The sequence below is a fragment of the Eriocheir sinensis genome, chromosome 37 (genome assembly GCF_024679095.1).
Source record: "Eriocheir sinensis breed Jianghai 21 chromosome 37, ASM2467909v1, whole genome shotgun sequence".
Classification (NCBI taxonomy): domain Eukaryota; kingdom Metazoa; phylum Arthropoda; class Malacostraca; order Decapoda; family Varunidae; genus Eriocheir; species Eriocheir sinensis.
Genome location: NC_066545.1, coordinates 10,932,194 through 10,951,570, shown reverse-complemented (window position 1 = coordinate 10,951,570; position 19,377 = coordinate 10,932,194). Strand labels below are relative to the sequence as shown.

The 19,377-nt window shown below is 39.3% G+C and overlaps 1 protein-coding gene across 1 annotated transcript in view; it reads left to right on the top strand.

Moving 5' to 3' along the window:
* The window catches only part of LOC127008198 (acetylcholine receptor subunit alpha-1-A-like), a 61,907-nt gene that overhangs the window by 20,883 nt on the left and 21,647 nt on the right, over positions 1–19,377 (top strand). Inside the window, exon 3 of the mRNA XM_050879905.1 lies at positions 17,244–17,392. Within this exon, the coding sequence (XP_050735862.1) occupies positions 17,244–17,392 (149 nt within the window). The remainder of the gene's footprint in view (positions 1–17,243; positions 17,393–19,377) is intronic.

Here is a 19,377-nt window from a genome sequence, read left to right as displayed (position 1 = left end):
ATTCTCTGTTCTTCTTTATTACTTTTTATTCCTTTATTCCGGTCTATTAGAAAATTACTCTCGCCGGGCATTCTTTTTTTTCATTATTTAAAGGGACGAACACTTTACTAACAAGATAGATAGATATAGATAGATAGATAGATGAGAGAGAGAGAGAGAGAGAGTCAAGGATCGTAGTGAGTAGGCTAATTACCAGAGAGAGAGAGAGAGAGAGAGAGAGAGAGAGAACACAACACATCGAGGGAGGAATAATGAAGCTTTTAACGTCTTTTCCCTCTCTCTCTCTCGCTCTCACTCACTCTCTCTAATTCAACAAACAACGTAATCAAACAGTGAGGGGGAGACGAAGCATGCACACCGATTTTACGGCGCTGCTAAAAGTGTGGCGTCCACTTGCTAAACGGAGACGCAAAAAAGAAGGAAAGACTGACAGGAAAAAAAAAAAGAAAAAAAAAGGAGGAAATAAAGACCTCCATGAAAGTCGATATTTGGGCAGCTGTTTGAAAGAGAGAGAGAGAGAGAGAGAGAGAGAGAGAGAGAGAGAGAGACATAGTATTATCAAGTATGCATATTAATTAGTTAGTCTCAAATAGCATCACCATTTTCACCTATAAAAAAGAACCCTTGAAAAAAATAAAAAAAAAAGGTCTTGATCACTTTAATAACTTTGATCGTAGATTTGATTAGTGTGGAAGGAAAATGAGGAGGGAATTATAAGAGGGAGATGAAAAGAGGTATTAAGGAAGGAGGGAAAGAAGAAGAGAGGATAGTTAAATTGCCGTAGTTTCTGACTGATAACGACAGCAAAAAATACAGACATCAATAAATAACAGTTTTAACGCTACATTAAATTTTCTATCGTTATATTTGCAAGTACGAGAGTTTGTGGCTTTAAAATGATAAATACAATGTGGTGAGTACGATAATCTGGCAACTCTGTCACACATTCAAGCCACAGAGCGTAATCACTCAGACTGTCAACGCTGAAAGAACTGTCACTCTCTTAACACAAACCATCGCGTACATTGAATCATCGTATCGTATCAGTAAGAAAGGGAAAAGAAAGCTAAATAAAGAAAACGAAGGTAGCGTCACACATTCAAGCCAAACAGCGTAATCACTCAAACTGTCAACGCTGAAAGAACCGTCACTCTCTTAACACCAACCATCGCGTACATTGAAGTTCGTATCGTAACAGTAACATGACTTATCAGGGGAGGGTGTGATTGGCTTGTTAAGGCTTCACAGCGGCCCCTAACAAAACCTGGGCTATCTATCTTTATATCAACCACACGGAGGAAGAAAAAAACTGAACCCATCAACCTATTTATTAACGTAGACGAGATGGAAGTCAGTCAACCGTGATACCGCTATAGATGATTGACAAGAGGAGAAGGAGGAGGAGGACGAGCAGGTAGACGGACAGGTGAGGTAGTGGGCGAAGAATTTAGTATCCTCAATAAATGTAGTAGGATAAGGAAGGGAACGTGAGAAGGGGGAAAATAAGGGATGAAAGGGAAGGTGAAGGAAAGGAAGAGAGGGGAAGCGATGGGATTAGTAAGTAAAGGTATAGGGAAGGGATTGAGAGAGAGAAATGGAAGGGGAAGGAAAGGAAGAGAGGGGAAGCGATGGGATTACTCGTAGTCGGTATAGGGAAGGGATTGAGAGAGAGAAATGGAAGGGAAAGGAAAGGAAAGCAAAGGAAAGGAAAAAGAAGAGAAGTGAAGGGAAAAGAAGAGGAGAAAATAATAGAAGCGAATGGTGGGGAAGGAAATGTAGGAGAAGAAATAAGAAAAAAACAGGAGAGGTCAAGAGAGAAGGAAGTAATGAAGAGTAAGGAAGAGAAGGATAGGGAAGAGAGAAAGGGAAGGGAACGGAAAGGAAAGGAAAGGAAGAGAAGCGAAGAAAAGAAAGATAATGGAAAATAAAGTAAAAAGGAAAGATAAAGAGATAGAAAGCGATGAACAACACACATCTCCCCCCCCCCCCCACCTCCCCGTCCCCCCTTGGCGATGAGTTACTTAGACAACCAGATCAAGTTCAAGATAGAGATAAGAGCGATTCCTGAGTCCGCTGTTGGTATCCTCACACGCGGTCTGAATACTGAGCTGACTGACTGATTGGCTGCATAGATAAAAACATTTCCTGATTCATACTGATAATCCGACACTCACACTGAATATCAAAGTGCCTGAGTGATTGACTTTGTAACTTGTTAGTGTTCCATCGATTTTCCGCCTCGCAGACTGTGAATTAATGAGTAACTAGCTTGCTGCCTGACTGACTGATTAATTGACTAAATGATCAAATACTCAAACTGGATAAATTCAGATTCAACAGGGACATAGGCAAAAATTGGTTTACTAACAGAGTGGTGGACGAGTGGATCAGGCTGAGCAGTCATGTGGTGAGTGCATTATTGTCACATTAAAAAATAGATTAGATAAATTCATGGACAGTGATAATAGGTGGGGGTAGATTCACGGGAGCTTAGGTTCAAAGGAGCTACCTTGTACACTCCTACGGCCTCTTGCAGACTCCTATGTTCTTATGTTTTTATGTCACCCACGCACCTGTTCTCTGCCTACCCTTCTGACTCACTGAATGCCAAGACTCTCAGCTGATGTGATTGCTTAGATGAGGTCCTCTTCTGAAGCATGACTGGCAACGGTGGTCAGATCTCTCGTCTCATTGGTCCCTTGCATCTCCCTCTTCCTCTCTCGTGATTGGCCAAGCGGTGGGTGGTTCCTCGTGATCTCTGTCGTGATTGGTTGGGAAGATCAATAAGGAAGTTGTTTGTTTTTATAAGGATATGTTTGTTGATTGGTTATTTGAGGTTATTGTTATTGCCTATTGTTTTTAATGAGGAAATGTAGTGCTATCTCTCTCTCTCTCTCTCTCTCTCTCTCTCTCTCTCTCTCTCTCTCTCTCTCTACTCTGATGGCTAAACTTTCCCTTGCCTCCTCCTCCTCCTACTCTTCCTCCTTCTGTTCCTCCTCCTCCTCTTCCTCCTCCCCCTTCCCCCCCTCCTCCTCCTCTTGTCCTTTCCCTGTCATCTTTATACTACATTTCCTCCTCCTCCTCCTCCTCCTCCTCCTTCCTAAGCTTTCCCCTCCACATTCCTCTTTCTCTTCTCTTCCAATATATTCCTTTCCTTCCCTCTCGTTTCCTTCTTCCTTTGATTTGAAATGCTTCATCAACCCTTAATAGTTTTCATGGATTGTTATTATTATTATTATTATTATTATTATTATTATTATTATTATTATTATTATTATTATTATTATCGTTACGGGTCATGCGATATCAGTTTTTTTCTTGTTTTTCTTTCTTCGTTCACCGTATCCAGTTACTGCTGTTGCTACTACTACTACTACTACTACTACTACTACTACTACTACTACTACTATTACTACTGCCATTATTACTTTTACTTTAACTTATGCCACACAAACTCCAGTAGTACAGTCCCATCAAAACTTTCCTCCTCCTCCTCCTCCTCCCCCTACTACTACTACTACTACTACTACCACCACTACTATCACACACACATCAGCACCGTAGTAACCCTCCGCCTGGCGCCACCACTCCGCCGCCGCCTCCGCCACAAAAACTAGTTCCCGTCTCCGTCTCGGTTTCCTTGTCCTCCTCACGACGCGACGCCTCGCACCACATTTGCTCTCTCGGCTGCATTGGTCATCTGTTTTTTGTTGTCCCTCCTTCAGCCCCATCAGCCAGCCCGCCAACCACCCATGCATTAAAACGTGGGTACTCGTGTGTGTGTTGGGGGGGATGGGGGTGCTTGTGTGTTTGTGTTTATAATAGTGACGGTTGCATAAGGAGGTGGCGCCACGGTACGGATATCCCTCGAACTAACTCTTAAATGTCTTGGAAGGGAGGAATTTAGACGAAAAACTTGAGAAATCTTCAACTATTTTCCTCCTCCGCCTTTTCTGTTTGGTTGAAGTTTATAATAGTGACGGTTACGTAAGGAAGTGCCATTCTGCGGGTATTCATGGAATTAACTTTTAAATGTCTTGTAAGGGACGAATTTAGACGAAAAACTTACGATTTCTTCAACTATTTTCCTCCTTCCCTGTTTTCTGTATGCTTGAAGTTTATAATAGTGACGGTTGCATAAGGAGCTGGCGCCATTCTGCGGATATCCATGGAATTAACTTTTAAATCGCTTGGAAGGGACGAATTTAGAAGAAAAACTTAAGAAATCTTCAACTATTTTCCTCCTTCCCCGTTTTCTGTATGCTTGAAGTTTATAATAGTGAGGGTTACGTAAGGAAATGGCGCCACTGCGGAATCCCGAGAACTAACAACTATTATTATTATTGTTACTATTATTATTATATTTGAATTGAATTTTTTAAGCGTTGGTGTTACGGAGGTTGTAGAGAATATATTGCCATTTTCAACTTTTGGCAACAGTAAGAAAGAAAACAAAACAATCTCCCCTTGTGTTTTTTTTGGTTTGAATTAACGCGAATAATGTAAATATCGAATTGTGCGAAAAAAAAAAAAAATTGACGCTAATTCTACAAATGTTATCGGTTACGCACGAAGGTAAAAATATATTACTAGCTTCAACTTTTGTCGGAAAAAAAAGAACGTGTTTATTCCCCAAATTTCCAAATAAAAAAAAAAAATATCAGCTGTTTATTTATTCCCAAACTTTTATATATTTTGGCACATTATTATATTTACCTTTTAGTGTAGGGAATAATATATCTCATGGGACCTTACATAATATACTTTTTCTTTCTCATCTGCATTTTTATATTTACCTGTGCATAATATATCTCATGGGACCTTACATATATACATTTTCTTTCTCATTTTCTGCATTTTCATATTTACCTTTTAGTGTTTGGAATAATATATCTCATGGGACCTTACATACATACATTTTCTTTTTCATTTTCTGCATTTTCATATTTATATTTTAGTGTTTGGAATAATATATCTCATGGGTCCTTACATATATACATTTTCTTTCTCATTTGCTGCATTTTCATATTTACCTTTTAGTGTTTTGAATAATATATCTCATGGGACCTTACATATATACTTTTTCTTTCTCATCTTCCACATTCTTATATTTACCTCTTAGTGTGTGCAATAATACTTCTCCTGGGATACTGCACACACACTTTTTCCTCTTCCTCTTCTTCTGCATACTCATATTTGCCTCTCAGTGCAACGTAGGCCTATAATGTACCTCTTTGGACCTTGCATACATATTATTTTTCATACTCGCCTCCTGCATTCTCATTTTTACTTACCTCGTAGTGCAGCGTATAATACACCTCTTTGGACCTGGCATACATACTTTTTTTCATTCTCTTCTCCTGCATTCTCATTTTTACTTACCTCTAAGTGCAACGAATTATTCATCTCGCGGGACCTTGCATACTCGAACATACTTACTTTTTCCTCTTCCTTATCTTTTGCTTGCTCATATTTACGTCAGTACAGCGAATAATGCATCTCGTGGGACCTTACATACATACATACTTTTTTTTCCTTTATCTCTTATTTTGTTTGCTCATACTTGCCTCTTAGTGCAGCGAATAGTACATCTCGTGGGACCTTGCATACTCAAACATCCCTTTTTTCCCTCATCTTCTCTCGCGGGGCTCAATTTCTGGTCGTGTTAATCGGTCCATCAATGATTTAAGCGGCGGAGAGCAGCACCAGACGGCATAAACAAGACTTAACGCCACGCTGTCCCACTTAATCTGCGTTGGATGCGATAAGTGCCGGGAAAATGGTGTGTGTGTGTGTATTTGTGTGTATTCAGGCGGGCGGAGAAGACGGGGTGAGAGAGGAGGTTAGATTATGCAATTCTTTTACTTTTGCACTCTTTTTCCAGGTAGTATTCACGGGAGGTAGAGAAGGGTTTGAATATTTTGTCTTTATTTCAGTCGTTCTTATTTATATAGACGTAGACTGGAAGGGGTGAGAGAGGAGGATAGACTATTGAATTCTTTTACTTCTGCACTCTTTTTCCAGGTAGTAATTCACGGGAGGTAGAGAAGGGGTTGAATATTTTGTCTTTATTTCAGTCGTTCTTATATATATAGACGTAGACTGGAAGGGGTGAGAGAGGAGGATAGACTATTGAATTCTTTTACTTTTGCACTCTTTCCACGTATTAACTCACCTGGATGAAGTAATTGGGAGATAGAAAAGGGGTTGAATCTTTTGTCTCTATTTCAGTCGTTCTTATTTATATAGACGTAGACTGGAAGAGGTGAGAGATTAGGTTAGACTATTGAATTCTTTTACTTTTGCACTTTTTTCAGGTATTAACTCACCTGGATGAAGTAATTGATTGGTAGGGAAGGGGTTGAATCTTTTGTCTTGTTTATAAATGCGTAGACCAGAAGAGGTGAGAGAGGAGGGTAGACTATGGAATTCTCTTACTCTTCCACTCTTCTTCCTGGTATTAACTCACCTGGAGAAGTAATTGGGAGATAGGGGTTGAATCTTTTGTCTCTATTTCAGTCGTTCTTAATTCGTAGACTGGAAGAGGTGAGAGATTAGGTTAGACTATTGAATTCTTTTACTTTATCACTTTTTTCAGGTATTAACTCACCTGGATGAAGTAATTGATTGGTAGGGAAGGGGTTGAATCTTTTGTCTTGTTTATAAATGCGTAGACCAGAAAGAGTGTGAGGGAGGGAGAGTATCTGCCGGAATCTCTACTCTTTCCACACACACTAGAGATATTAAGGGGAGGGAGTTGCACGCTTTCCAGGTATTAATTCACACTGGGAGGACTGAGTGAGAGGAGGAGATAGAGTTGAATCCCTTGTCATTGTATCGATCGTTCTTATTTATATATACATAGACTGGAAGAACATAAGAACATAACAACGTAAGGAGTCTGCAAGAGGCCAGTAGGTCTATACAAGGCAGCTCCCCACCTAACATCACTGTCCATGAATTTATCTAATCTATTTTTGAATGTGGCTTTTGTAGTGGCACTCAAAACATGACTGCCAAGCCTGTTCCACTCAACCACCACTCTGTTAGTAAACCAATTTTTGACTATGTCCTTGGTGAATCTGAACTTATCCAATTTAAATCCACTACTAGATGTCCTACCCGGATCTCTCACTCTCAGAACCTTATTAATATCCCCCTTATTAAAGCCCTTCATTCATTTATAATCTTCGATAAAATCTCCTCGCACCCTTCCTCTTTCTAGAGAATGTAAGGTTAATTCTTTAAGTCTTTTCTCATATGGCAAGTTTCTTAACCCGTGAATCATCTTAGTCATCCTTCTCTGTAGCGATTCTAACATTTTGATAGATAGATAGATAATTAGATAGCTGGTAATAGATATAGATATAGATAGATAGGTAGATGGATAGATAGACAGATATAGATAGAGATAGATGAATAGAAAGATAGATAGATAGATAGATAGATAGGTAAAGATAAAGAAAGGTAGTTAGATATAGAGGTAGATAGAGAGAGATAAAAGGAGAGATATAAATAGACATAGAGATAGATAAATAGATAGATAGATAGACAAAGAAAGTTAGATAGTTAGATAAAGATAGAGGTAGATAGAGACAGACCAAAAGAGAGAAATATAGAGAGCGATTAGTTTCCCTCCGTCGATCCCATGTAGTGTATAGTAGACCAGAGGCGAGTAAAGAGGATTGGATTCCTTTTCCCCCTCGCCCAATCCTCCTAAGTAAGTATTATCTCGGACAAGGTGCAGAGGAGGTGAGGAGGAGGAGGAGGAGGAGGAGGCGGGACTCAAGTATATTCTTTTCTTAACCTCCTTCTCGTGTATTTTAAAGGCGGGAAGCGGTTCGAGAGGGGCATTAGAATTCATTTTCCTTTGCAGTTATTCAGGGTAACCATTGAGACCCGGAGGAGAGGTGGAGATGGGGTTCAATCCTTTTACATCGATCCTCCTCTTGTGTGTGGCTTTACAGGCGAGAGGTGAGGAGGCAGGATAACTTTTCTGACCTTTATTCTCTTTCTCCAGGCAGTTGTTTAGCTTTACTTTTTTACTTTTGTGGGAGCAGCGAGTAGCGGGCTTTCTTTTGTACTCTTTTTGTTGCCCTTGAGCCGTATCCTTTGATGTAAAAAAAAAAAGATAACTGGGGGGAAAGATTGATGGATAGGTAGACAGATAGATATAGAGAGTAGTACATTTCTTTTCGTTTCAAGCGGGGGGGAGGGAGAGATGGATTGATAAGAGAGAAAGATAAAGGGAGAGATTACATTATTTTTTTCGTTTCGAGTGGGAGATAGATAGATAGATAGATAGATAGTGAGATAAAAAGAGTACAATGCTTCTATTCGTTTTTACTTTTTTTTTTTTACAGCAATGAAAGGTAGATAGATAAATAGATAGATAGAAAGATAGAGTACTTTTTTTTTCGTTTCTACCCTATCCATTTTTTTTCTTTTTACAGCTATGGAAGAAACTCAAGGACAAGGGCGTTGATATCTTATGCTGGAGTGGAATTTGGAGTGATAGATAGATAGAGAGATAGATAGAGAGATAGAGATAGAGAGAGAGAGAGAGAGAGAGAGAGAGAGAGAGAGAAGATTATAGAAGATGACAGAGTTTAGGTGATCATGCAGACTTCGACGAGAGAGGGAAAATATAGAGTTCATAAATTTGTCTTCTTGTCGATCGTTTCCATGTATATGCGAGACGCGGGGAGGCGCTTAGATTCACTTCTGCACTCATTCTCAGGTGTTTATGCGGACCGTAAGGGGTTTAGAAGGAGGGGTTGGATTCTCTTTACTTCACACAGTTTCTAGTCGTTTGTAGGCATATGCGAGACGTTCAGAGGCGCTTAGATTCACTTCTGCACTCATTCTCAGGTGTTTATGCAGACCGTAAGAATTTGGCAAGTGATTCAGAAGGAGTTGGATCTTCCTTTATTTCTTACACAGTTTCCAGTCTTTTACAAGTATATGCGAGAGGTAGAGAGGCGCTTAGATTCACTTCTGCACTCATTCTCAGGTGTTTATGCAGACCGTAAGAATTTGGCAAGTGATTCAGAAGGAGTTGGATCTTCCTTTATTTCTTACACATTTTCCAGTCGTTTCCAAGTATATGCGAAAGGTAGAGAGGCTCTTTGATTCACTTATGCGTTCGTTCTCAGGTGTTTATGCAGACTGCAATGGATTAAACGAGTTGGATTCTCTATTCCTCACACGGTTTTTAGTCAGTATTATCGTCGGGAGGTGGAGGAGACGAGTTGAATCCTTTTAACTTCTGCACTCTTTCCCAGCTCTTCGTTACGACTGCAATGGATTAAACGAGTTGGATTCTCTATTCCTCACACGGTTTTTAGTCAGTATTATCGTCGGGAGGTGGAGGAGACGAGTTGAATTCCTTGAACTTTTGCACTCTTTCCCAGCTTTTCATTATGAGTGCAATGGATTGAAGGAGTTGGATTCTTTATTCCTTACACAGTTATTAGTCTTTGTCATATAGTCGAGAGGTAGAGAGCGACCGAGCTGAATCCTTTTAACTCTAGCACTTTTTCCCAGCGCCTCGTTATGACTGCAATGGGTTAAACGAGTTGGATTCTCTGTTCCTCACACAGTTTATATTCGCGAGGCGGAAAAGAAAAGGAGTTGAATTCTTTTAACTTTTGCACTCTTTCCCGGCGCTTCGTTATGACTGCAAGCGATTAAACGAGTTGGATTCTCTGTTCCTCACACAGTTTATATTCGAGAGGCGGAAAAGAGAAGGAGTTGAATTCTTTTAACGTTTGCACTCTTTCCCGGCGCTTCGTTATGACTGCAAGCGATTAAACGAGTTGGATTCTTTATTTGCAATTTATATTCGAGAGGTGGAAAAGAGGAGTTGAATTCTTTTAACTTTTGCACTCTTTCCCGGCATCTCTTCGTAATGACTACAAAGGATTAAACAATGGATGAAGAGACGTAGAAGAGTTTTACGTTTGCATTCTCTCTCTCTCTCTCTCTCTCTCTCTCTCTCTCTCTCTCTCTCTCTCTCTCTCTCTCTCTCTCTCTCTCTCTCTCTCTCTCTCTCTCTCTCTCTCTCTCTCTCTCTCTCTCTCTCTCTCTCTCTCTCTCTCTCTCTCTCTGTGATTTATTTAAGAGAGGAGGCTCAAGCGAAAGAGATGAAGAGGTAGCAGATTCCCTCCTAACCTTACGCTCCCGGATATACTCTTTTAAAGCGGAATGCAAAAGACAAAAGGTTTATAATTCTTTCGAGTCACGTTACTCACTGGCACAGCAAAAAAAAAAAAAAAAAAAAAAAAGAGAGAAAGAAAGAATAGAAAGCAAATTTTGTCCATGCTTTCAGGAACAAACACAACAACAAAAATACGAGAGGTACGTTAATAGACGGAGAATTCAGTCCTTCTACTTCACACTACTCACAGATATAAGAGGAAAGTGGAAAGGAATAGGAACCCACGTTTTCTTAGAACTACCACCAGGGAAAAAAAGAGGTATATAAAAAGATAAGAGAGTTCAGTCCTTTTATTTCACGCTCGTCACAGATATTGAGAAAAATGGAAAGGAATTGGAACCCTCTTTTTCTTTGCACTGCCTCCAGGAATAACAAACAAACAAAAAAAACCACGGGAGATAGTTCACTTATATCAAGAGAAGAGTAGTTATTTTGTTATCATACTTTAACGGAACATGAACAAGAAGTGAAGTGAAGATGGCATTGAATCCTCTTATATTTTACTCTACACTTACTACTACTACTACTACTACTACTACTACAACTCCCTCTTCTACATTTCTACGACTCTCAACTGACATAGTATAGACGGAAGACTCTTGAATCCTCCTTCTTTACCTTGTTCCTATATATTATTTTTCTGAAGGCAGAGAGATGGTGTTCAATCCTTTTCTAATACTACTACTGCTCCCTTTTCTACTGTAATACTACCCCACGTAACAGACTATAGACGGTAGACTCATTAATCCTCCTTTTTTACCCTGTTTCTAGTTATATTTTTCTGAAGTAGAGAGATGGAGTTCAATCCTTTTCTAATACTACTACTGCTTCCTCTACTACTGTTATACCACCCCACGTAACAGACTATAGACGAAAGACTCTTGAATCCTCCTAATATCCGTTCCTAGGTACAGTATAAGGGGTGAGGTTGGGGGCCGTTGCTGGGCTGAGGTGAAGTGAGGTGAGGTTAGCTGCTACTGCCCTCTCGTGACCATGGGGCGAACGAATATGGCAAAGACTCTATCAGCACCGGAGTCATTAGCACTACTGGCACCATATTGTTTACTCCACTCCCAGACATTGTATTGGTGTTAGAGGATGATGGGCGCTCAATACATCATCATTTAGAAGCAGACGCGGGTGAGCTGTGTCCTTATTAGTGTGGGTAACGGTTGTTGTCTTTGTTTACGAGGACAGGAGATGTATATTCATGACTAGGAGGGAGGGAGGGAGGGAGAGAGAGGGAGAGAGAGGGATGGAGGGAGGTGTGGTGCATTGTCTGTCCTCTGCGTATGGTGAAAGATACTGAAGAGGAGGATGTATATACGAAACAAAAGGGATAGGTTTGACGTGGGTTGATGTTAGGTTCAAGTTGTTGTTTTTTCTATCGAAGCTTATTGATGATGGATTGATTCTGATAATAACAAAGAAACTACGTGCGTTGAGTGATATTTTAGTAAGTTTTGTAAGGGTTTCTATTGTAGTTTACTGGTAATGGTAACGTAATGATTTTAATAGCAACAAGGAAATGGCGTGCGTAGTTTAATATAGAACGTATAAAATTTGTTTCCTACCTGTGTTGAATGGTAATGTTGACTCTAATGACAGCGACAGGAATGATGTGCATGGAATGGTGTTTTAATACGTATAATTATTTTCTTCTTCTACTTGTGTGTTTTGTTAAGGGAAAGATTATATTAGCATCACGGAAATGATTTGGCGTGGGTTGATATGGCACATGCTAGTATTTTCTTTCGAGTTTGTGTCGTTAGTGGAGTTGATGTTAGTGATTCTGATAGCAAGAAGGTAATGGCGCCAGTGGGTTGATGTAGGTCGAATAATAAGCGTTTTTTATACCTGCGTTTGTGAATGGAATATTACTTACGGCATTCTTGGGTTAATATGCAAAGTGTGACAAGTTTTTTTTTCCTACCTGAGTTTACTGTTAATGAAATGATTCTAATGACAACAAAGGAATGGTGTGCGTGGAGTGATATTTAAGTACGTATTAAAAGTGTTGCTACCATCCTATCTTTCCTCCTAATAGTATTGAGAAAATGGTTTGAATATAAATGCTACGAAGTTATCCATTGTTCCCACCCCTTCACTTATCTCTCTTATATACTTACATTCTTCCCTCCTCCCATTCTCCCCTTCATCCCTTCTCCCTCCTTTCCTCCATTCTCTCCCTCTTCCTATCTACTCATCGTCCTTTGGCTCCCCTTATTCACCTGTTTTTTTTTCCTTCATTCTACTAATTTTCCCCTTCTCTTTTCCCTTCCACCCCTTTCCCTTCCACTTATTTCTACCATCCTATCCTTCCTCCTAATAGTAATGAGAAAATGGTTTGAATAGAAATGCTACGAAGTTATCCATTGTTCCTATCCCTTCACTTATCTCTCTCCTATCCATATTTTCTTCCCTCCTCCCATTCACCCCTTCATCCCTTCTCCCATTCACCCCTTCATCCCTTCTCCCATTCACCCCTTCATCCCTTCTCCCTCCTTTCCTCCATTCTCTCCCTCTTCCTATCTACACATCGTCCTTTGGCTCCCCTTATTCACCTATTTTTTTCCCTTCATTCTACTAATTTTCCCCTTCTCTTTTCCCTTCCACCCCTTTCCCTTCCACTTATTTCTACCACCCTATCCTTCCTCCTAATAGCAATGAGAAAATGGTTTGAATACAACTGCTACGAAGTCATCCATTGTTCCCACCCCTTCACTTATCTCTCTCCTATCCATATTTTCTTCCCTTCTCCCATTCACCCCTTCATCCCTTCTCCCTCTCCTCCTCCCTTCTCCTCTCCCTCTTGCTATCTACACATCGTCCTTTGCCCCTCCCTCGTTCACCTATTTTTTTTTCCTTCGTTCTACTAATTTTTCTCTTCTCTTCTCCCTTCCACCCGTTTCCCTTCCACTTATTCTTCCACCGTTTCTTCTCTTCTCCCCTTCTCACCCCTCATCCCCTCCCCTTTCCTTCTCCATCTCCACCCCTTCCTCTTCCCCTTCCCTCCACCCATAATCTTTTCCCCTCCTCCTCCCCTTCTTTCTCTTCCCTTCTCTCGTTCCTCTCCCTCCTCGCCCACTCCCCCCTTCCTTCTTTTACCTACCTCCTGCCACCTAGCTCCCCATTAGGGCAAGTAAGATGTCATCCCTCCCGCCTCCCTCTTCTTCCCCTCCTCCTCCTCCTCCTCCTCCTCCTCCTCCCACGCCATGCCCCTTACGACTGGGTATCATCCCCTAATTTGGGCAAGAAAGTCTTATCCTGGTAACCTGCACTCTCGCCTCATTATTATTATTATTATTATTATTATTATTATTATTATTATTATTATTATTATTATTATTATTGTTGTTGTTGTTGTTGTTGTTGTTGTTGTTGTTGTTGTTGTTGTTGTGGATTACGTTCTTATTTATTGTTGGAATTTGAGTAAAGGAAATTAGAACGAAGGCTGTTTTTTGTTTTGTTTTTGTTTATTCTTGTGTCTGTCTGATTCGCTTCTCTTGTTCTTGATTTCTTGTTCTTGTCTTTGTTTTGTGATTGTTCTTCTTCTTGTTTCGTTCTTGTACTTGTTCTTGTTCTTCTTTTTCTTACTGTTTTTGTTCTTTTTATTCATTGATACATTATTTTGTTCTCATGTTTGATTATTTCCATTCTACTTGCTTTCCATTATACATCCTTGTTTATTTCTTTCTTTATTTATTTACTTACTTATTTTACAACTTGCTTCTAAACTTCAAGTGGTCTCTTTGTTGTGGCTCTCGGGAGGGGGAGGGGGGAACGAATCTCCTTCCCTGGGTGAGTCTCGGCGGGCCACTGAGCCTCAATTGTTGTCTTATTACTGGTCAATAGGTCTGTCACCTCCCCCCCCCCCTGCTCTCTCTCTCTCTCTCTCTCTCTCTCTCTCTCTCTCTCTCTCTAGTTAAACAGAGATATCTTTAGATAGATAGATTGAGAGAGAGAGAGAGAGAGAGAGAGAGAGAGAGAGAGAGAGAGAGAGAGAGAGAGAGAGAGAGAGAGAGAGAGAGAGAGAGAGAGAGAGAGAAGAGTACGATTTAGAACAACAGTAACAATGTAAAAAAGAAGAGAAGAGGAAGAAGAACAATAACAAGAGAGAGAGAGAGAGAGAGAGAGAGAGAGAGAGAGGTTAAGCTGGTTCCTGTATATTGAAGGAGGTGACGAAAGAGGTAAAAATAACATCGGATTGCGTTAACATTACGACACACACACACACACACACACACACACACACACACACACACACACACACTTACACACACACACACACATACACACACACATACACACACACAGGCACACACAAAAGACAGAATGAATTATGTGAGGTCGTAAAAAATGTCACCCCAAAACTAGGTTATTTTTAGGTGTAATTTAATCTTCTAAACGAAAATATTTAGGTAATAGAGTCAATTCCTCTCTCTCTCTCTCTCTCTCTCTCTCTCTCTCTCTCTCTCTCTCATCTTTTAGTTCTTACGTTTCTCTTTCAGTGATTTTCGTCTCCTCTCTTACCCTCCTCCTCCTCCTCCTCCTCCTCCTTCTCCTCCTCCTCCTCGCACATGATAGAATCCAACTCTCCTTGTCTTTGTATGCAGAGTTTAATCCTGTTAGTCTTTCGTCCTCGAGCTAAAGATAAAAAAATCTGAACCGAATGAAATTAATCGAATCAGAGAGAGAGAGAGAGAGAGAGAGAGAGAGAGAGCGGCCTCGTGTGTAATATTTTTTGCGTTCGCGTGTCGAGTTAATGGTCGGTGTTTTGTGATCTCTCTCTCTCTCTCTCTCTCTCTCTCTCTCTCACGATTTCTCTCTTTTAACACTCCCCGAAACCATGCCAACTGTAGTTTCTCTCTCTCTCTCTCTCTCTTAACTCAATAAAGCCATCAACAAGAACAGCTACAAGTGACGTCATGAAGTCCTAAACCAATCAAAATCGAGAATCCTAAAGTAACAGATTCAAACGACTAATCAGAGGAACGCATTGCCGGCGGGTTTGATGACGTCACGCACCAGCAACCAATCAGGAGAAGGCAATTGGGTGTCTGGTTATATTATGTGACAAATCTGAAGTGAAGCGTCTCCGGGTTCTATGCAAGGCGAGAGAGAGAGAGAGAGAGAGAGAGAGAGAGAGAGAGAGAGAGAGAGAGAGAGAGAGAGAGAGAGAGAGAGAGATGGTTACTTACTCGCTTAATTAATTTTCTATGATATTTTGATGATTTTTTTTTTATTATGGGTGAGTTTATAATTGTCTAAGAACATTGTATTATTTCTCTTATTTTTTTCTTATTATTTTCTTTCTTCATATTTATTTTTTTGTCAGGTATTACTTTTCTTTTTTTTCTTCTTTTTTTAACTTTTCATTCTTCGTTTTTTTTTACATTTTTTTTTGTCAGGCAAAAACAAAAAAAGTCCAAATTTATATTCTAATTAATCACTTTTTTTTTTAATTCATCAGATACGAACGTTTTATTTATTTATATTTGTTTATTTACTTCTTTTCCTTCCACTATTTGCGTCATTTTTATCTATTACGTGTGTGTGAGAGAGAGAGAGAGAGAGAGAGAGAGAGAGAGAGAGAGAGAGAGAGAGAGAGAGAGAGAGAGCGATAAGCCTTAATTAACTGTGCGTTCATTAATTTGTTTGTTTATCTCTATTTAATGTCACCTCGCCCTCCTCCTCCTCCTCCTCCTCTCTTCATTCCTTCTCTTCATATTTATTCTTATTCTTTTCCTTCTCTTCTTTTTATCTTTCTCTTCTTCCTCCATTTTGATTATTAATACTCTTTTTACGCTATCATTTTGTTGTCATATTTTTCATCTCTTTATTCTTGTTCTTCTTGTGCTTCCTATTTCGTCTTCCTCTCTCTCTCTCTCTCTCTCTCTCTCTCTCTCTCTCTCTCTTCATTCCTTTTCTTCTCATCTTTTGTCATTTTGTGGTATATCTTTTTCCTTATCTTCATTCTTTCTTTACTTCTTTTAGTTCCTTTTGTTATCTCTTTCGTTCTTCTTTTCATTCTTCTTCTTTTTCTCTTGCGTTTTCCTCATCTTCCTATTATTGTTACCACTATTGTTCTTCCTCTTCTTCTTCTAATTCTTCTTCTACCTCTTCTTCTTCCTCTTCTACTTCTTCAAATTTTACTTCTTCTTCTTCTTCTTCTTCTTCGTCTTCTTCTTCTTTTTCTTCTTCTTCTTCTTCTTCTTCTTATTCTTATTCTTATTCTTATTATTCTTATTATTATTATTATTCCTATCCCTCTTACTAATATCATCATCATTGCCAGGACTAAAATCATCATCATCATCATTCGTTTCAGGGACTTGGGGACGGAGTGAGTTGCATAACGCGTACGAAACAGGTTTATCGAGAGAGAGAGAGAGAGAGAGAGAGAGAGAGAGAGAGAGAGAGAGAGAGAGAGAGAGAGAGACTTATAAATCGCATTAAACCATAAAACCATGTTCGATTATTATCTGGTATGGGCTCAAGATCACGCCGGGGAGGTCAACGTGTACGGCGTGTGTGTGTGTATGTGTGTGTGTGTGTGTGTGTGTGTGTATGTGTGTGTGTGTGTGTCAGCCAATATATCACGACTTATCCTGAACAAACTAAAACGCAGTAAATAACAACAACAACAACAACAACAACAACAACAACGAAAGAGATGACGAGGAGAAAAATAAGATGAAAAATAGACACAGAAAATCCTAATTGGTCCTTTTTTACCTCGCTAGTATATTGACACACACACACACACACACACACTATTGGTAAACGGTCTAAATCACTATGCTCACCAAAGCTTTCTATATTCTCAGTAAAGTGTAGTTCAACATTATTTTTTTTATTCTTTATGTAGGAGTGAGAAAGACATATTATACACAAACACACAAAAAAATACATGACAAGAGAACTGTGTAAACCTCTAATCAATGCTCTAACCCAAACACCTTTCCAATACGTTATCAACAAAGTGCAGCTCATCAAGCATCTCTATCCTCCTCCTTTGCAGAGTGCGCGGGGGTGAAACGTCAACGCTGGCAGACCGAACTCTCGTTGAAGGATCAGCTGCTGAACAACTACGATATGACCGCCCTGCCGCCCCCCGCCAACGAGCCCACGGTGGTCAGGGTCAGGATAAAGCTGCTCCACGTCACCATGGTAGGTCACGGGGGGTCAGGGGTGTGGAGGGAAAGAGTGGATGAGGGTAAGGAAGGAAAGGGAATGGGTGAAGGTGGGATGGGGCGAGGGAGTGACTTATAGGAGTTGTGTGGAAGGGAATGGGAGTCGGGGGGTGGGTGGGTATGTGTGTGTGTGTGTGTGTGTGAGAGAGAGAGAGAGAGAGAGAGAGAGAGAGATGGGGAAAGGGATACTGATTTGAGAAGAGGAGGAGGAGGAGGAGGAGGAGAAGAAGGAGGAGAAGGAGGAACAGGAAGAGGAGAGAAAAGAAAGGAGAAAAAGGAAAAGAAAGAAAAACAGAGAGGAAGAAACAAACAAAAAGAAGAACAAGAACAAGAAGAACACAAACAACAACAAAAAGAAAAAGAAACGAAAGAAAAGCAGAAAAAATAATAAAAAATAAAAAGTACTATTATTTATATATTTAATGTATCATCTTTTCCGCCTACATTATACGACTAATATGCAATGAATATGGTAATCGCTCCCTGCCACGAAGTATAATAAGTCTATGTATTCATGTATGCATTCCTAGGCGACGCGGATATAAACGGAAAGTAAGATGTGTAGAGAGAAAAAAGATTTTGAAAATAGATAAGAAAAGGCGTAGGTTATATAGAAAGAAGGAAGGAATAGAAGGAACGAAGGATAGAAAGAAGGAAAAGTAAGTGAAAATAGATAAAAAAAGGCATAGATTAATAGAAAGAAGGAAGGAATAGAAGGGAAGAAGGATAGAAGGAAAGTAAGTGGAAATAGATGAGACAAGGCATAGGTTAATAGAATGGAGGAAGGAATAGAAGGAAAGAAGGATAGAAGGAAAGAAAAGTAAGTGGAAATAGATGAGACAAGGCATAGGTTAATAGAATGGAGGAAGGAATAGAAGGAAAGAAGGATAGAAGGAAAGAATAGTAAGTGGAAATAGATAAGGCGTCATAGGTTAATAGAAAGAAGGAAGGAATAGAAGAAAAAAGGATAGAAGGAATGAAAAGTAAGTGAAAAAAGATAAGTAGTTAAATAAGAAAATGGAAAGATAGAAATAAAGAAGAAGATAAATAAAAGAAAGTTAGAAGCAAAGAAAGAAGAAGGAAAGAACAGAAGGAAAGAAGGATAGAAGGAGAGAAAAATAAAATAAAAAGTGAATAGATAAATCGTTGAATAAGTAAAAAAAAAAAGAAAAAAAAGGAGATAAATAGAAAGTTAGAAGGAAAGAAAGAAGAAAGAACAGAAGGAAAGAAGGAGAGAAGGAAAGATAAGAAAAAAAATGAATAGATTAATCGTTTAATAAGTAAATAGAAAAACAGAAAGAAAAATTAGGAGATGAATAGAAAGTTAGAAGGAAAGAAAGAAAGAAGGATAGAACGAAAGAAGGATAGAAGGAAAGAAAAAAAGCATAAAAAAGTGAATAAATATGTCGTTGAATAAGTAAATAGAAAGACAGAAAGAAAAATAAGGAGAGGAAGTTAAAAGAAGGAAAGAAAAATAGATATAAACAAGGAAGCTGATAAGTCAATGATAAGTAAAAAGAAAGAAAGAAAGAAAGAAAAAAAAAGAGAAAAAAAAACAGGAGGAAAGAAAAAATAGTGACGAAGAATGAATAGACAGACAAACAGACAAATAGAGAGATGAAAGGAAAGAAAAACTAGAGATAAATAAAAGAAATAATAAGTAAAAAAAGAGAAATAAGTGAATATAGATAAATCGATGAACAGGTAAACAGAAAGACAGGTAGTAAAAAAAAAAAGAAAATATGTACATTCACTGACAGCTTATTAACAGGTAAATCAAGGTAAACACAGTATTCCTTTTAACACTATTTCTTTTATCGTTTTCTCCTCCTCCTCCTCCTCCTCCTCCTCCTCGGCTACAGCATTACCATATCAAAGCCACTGGAAAAAGAATATATACCATCCGTGCAGAGGAAAGTAATATAACACACACACACACACACACACACACACACACGCACA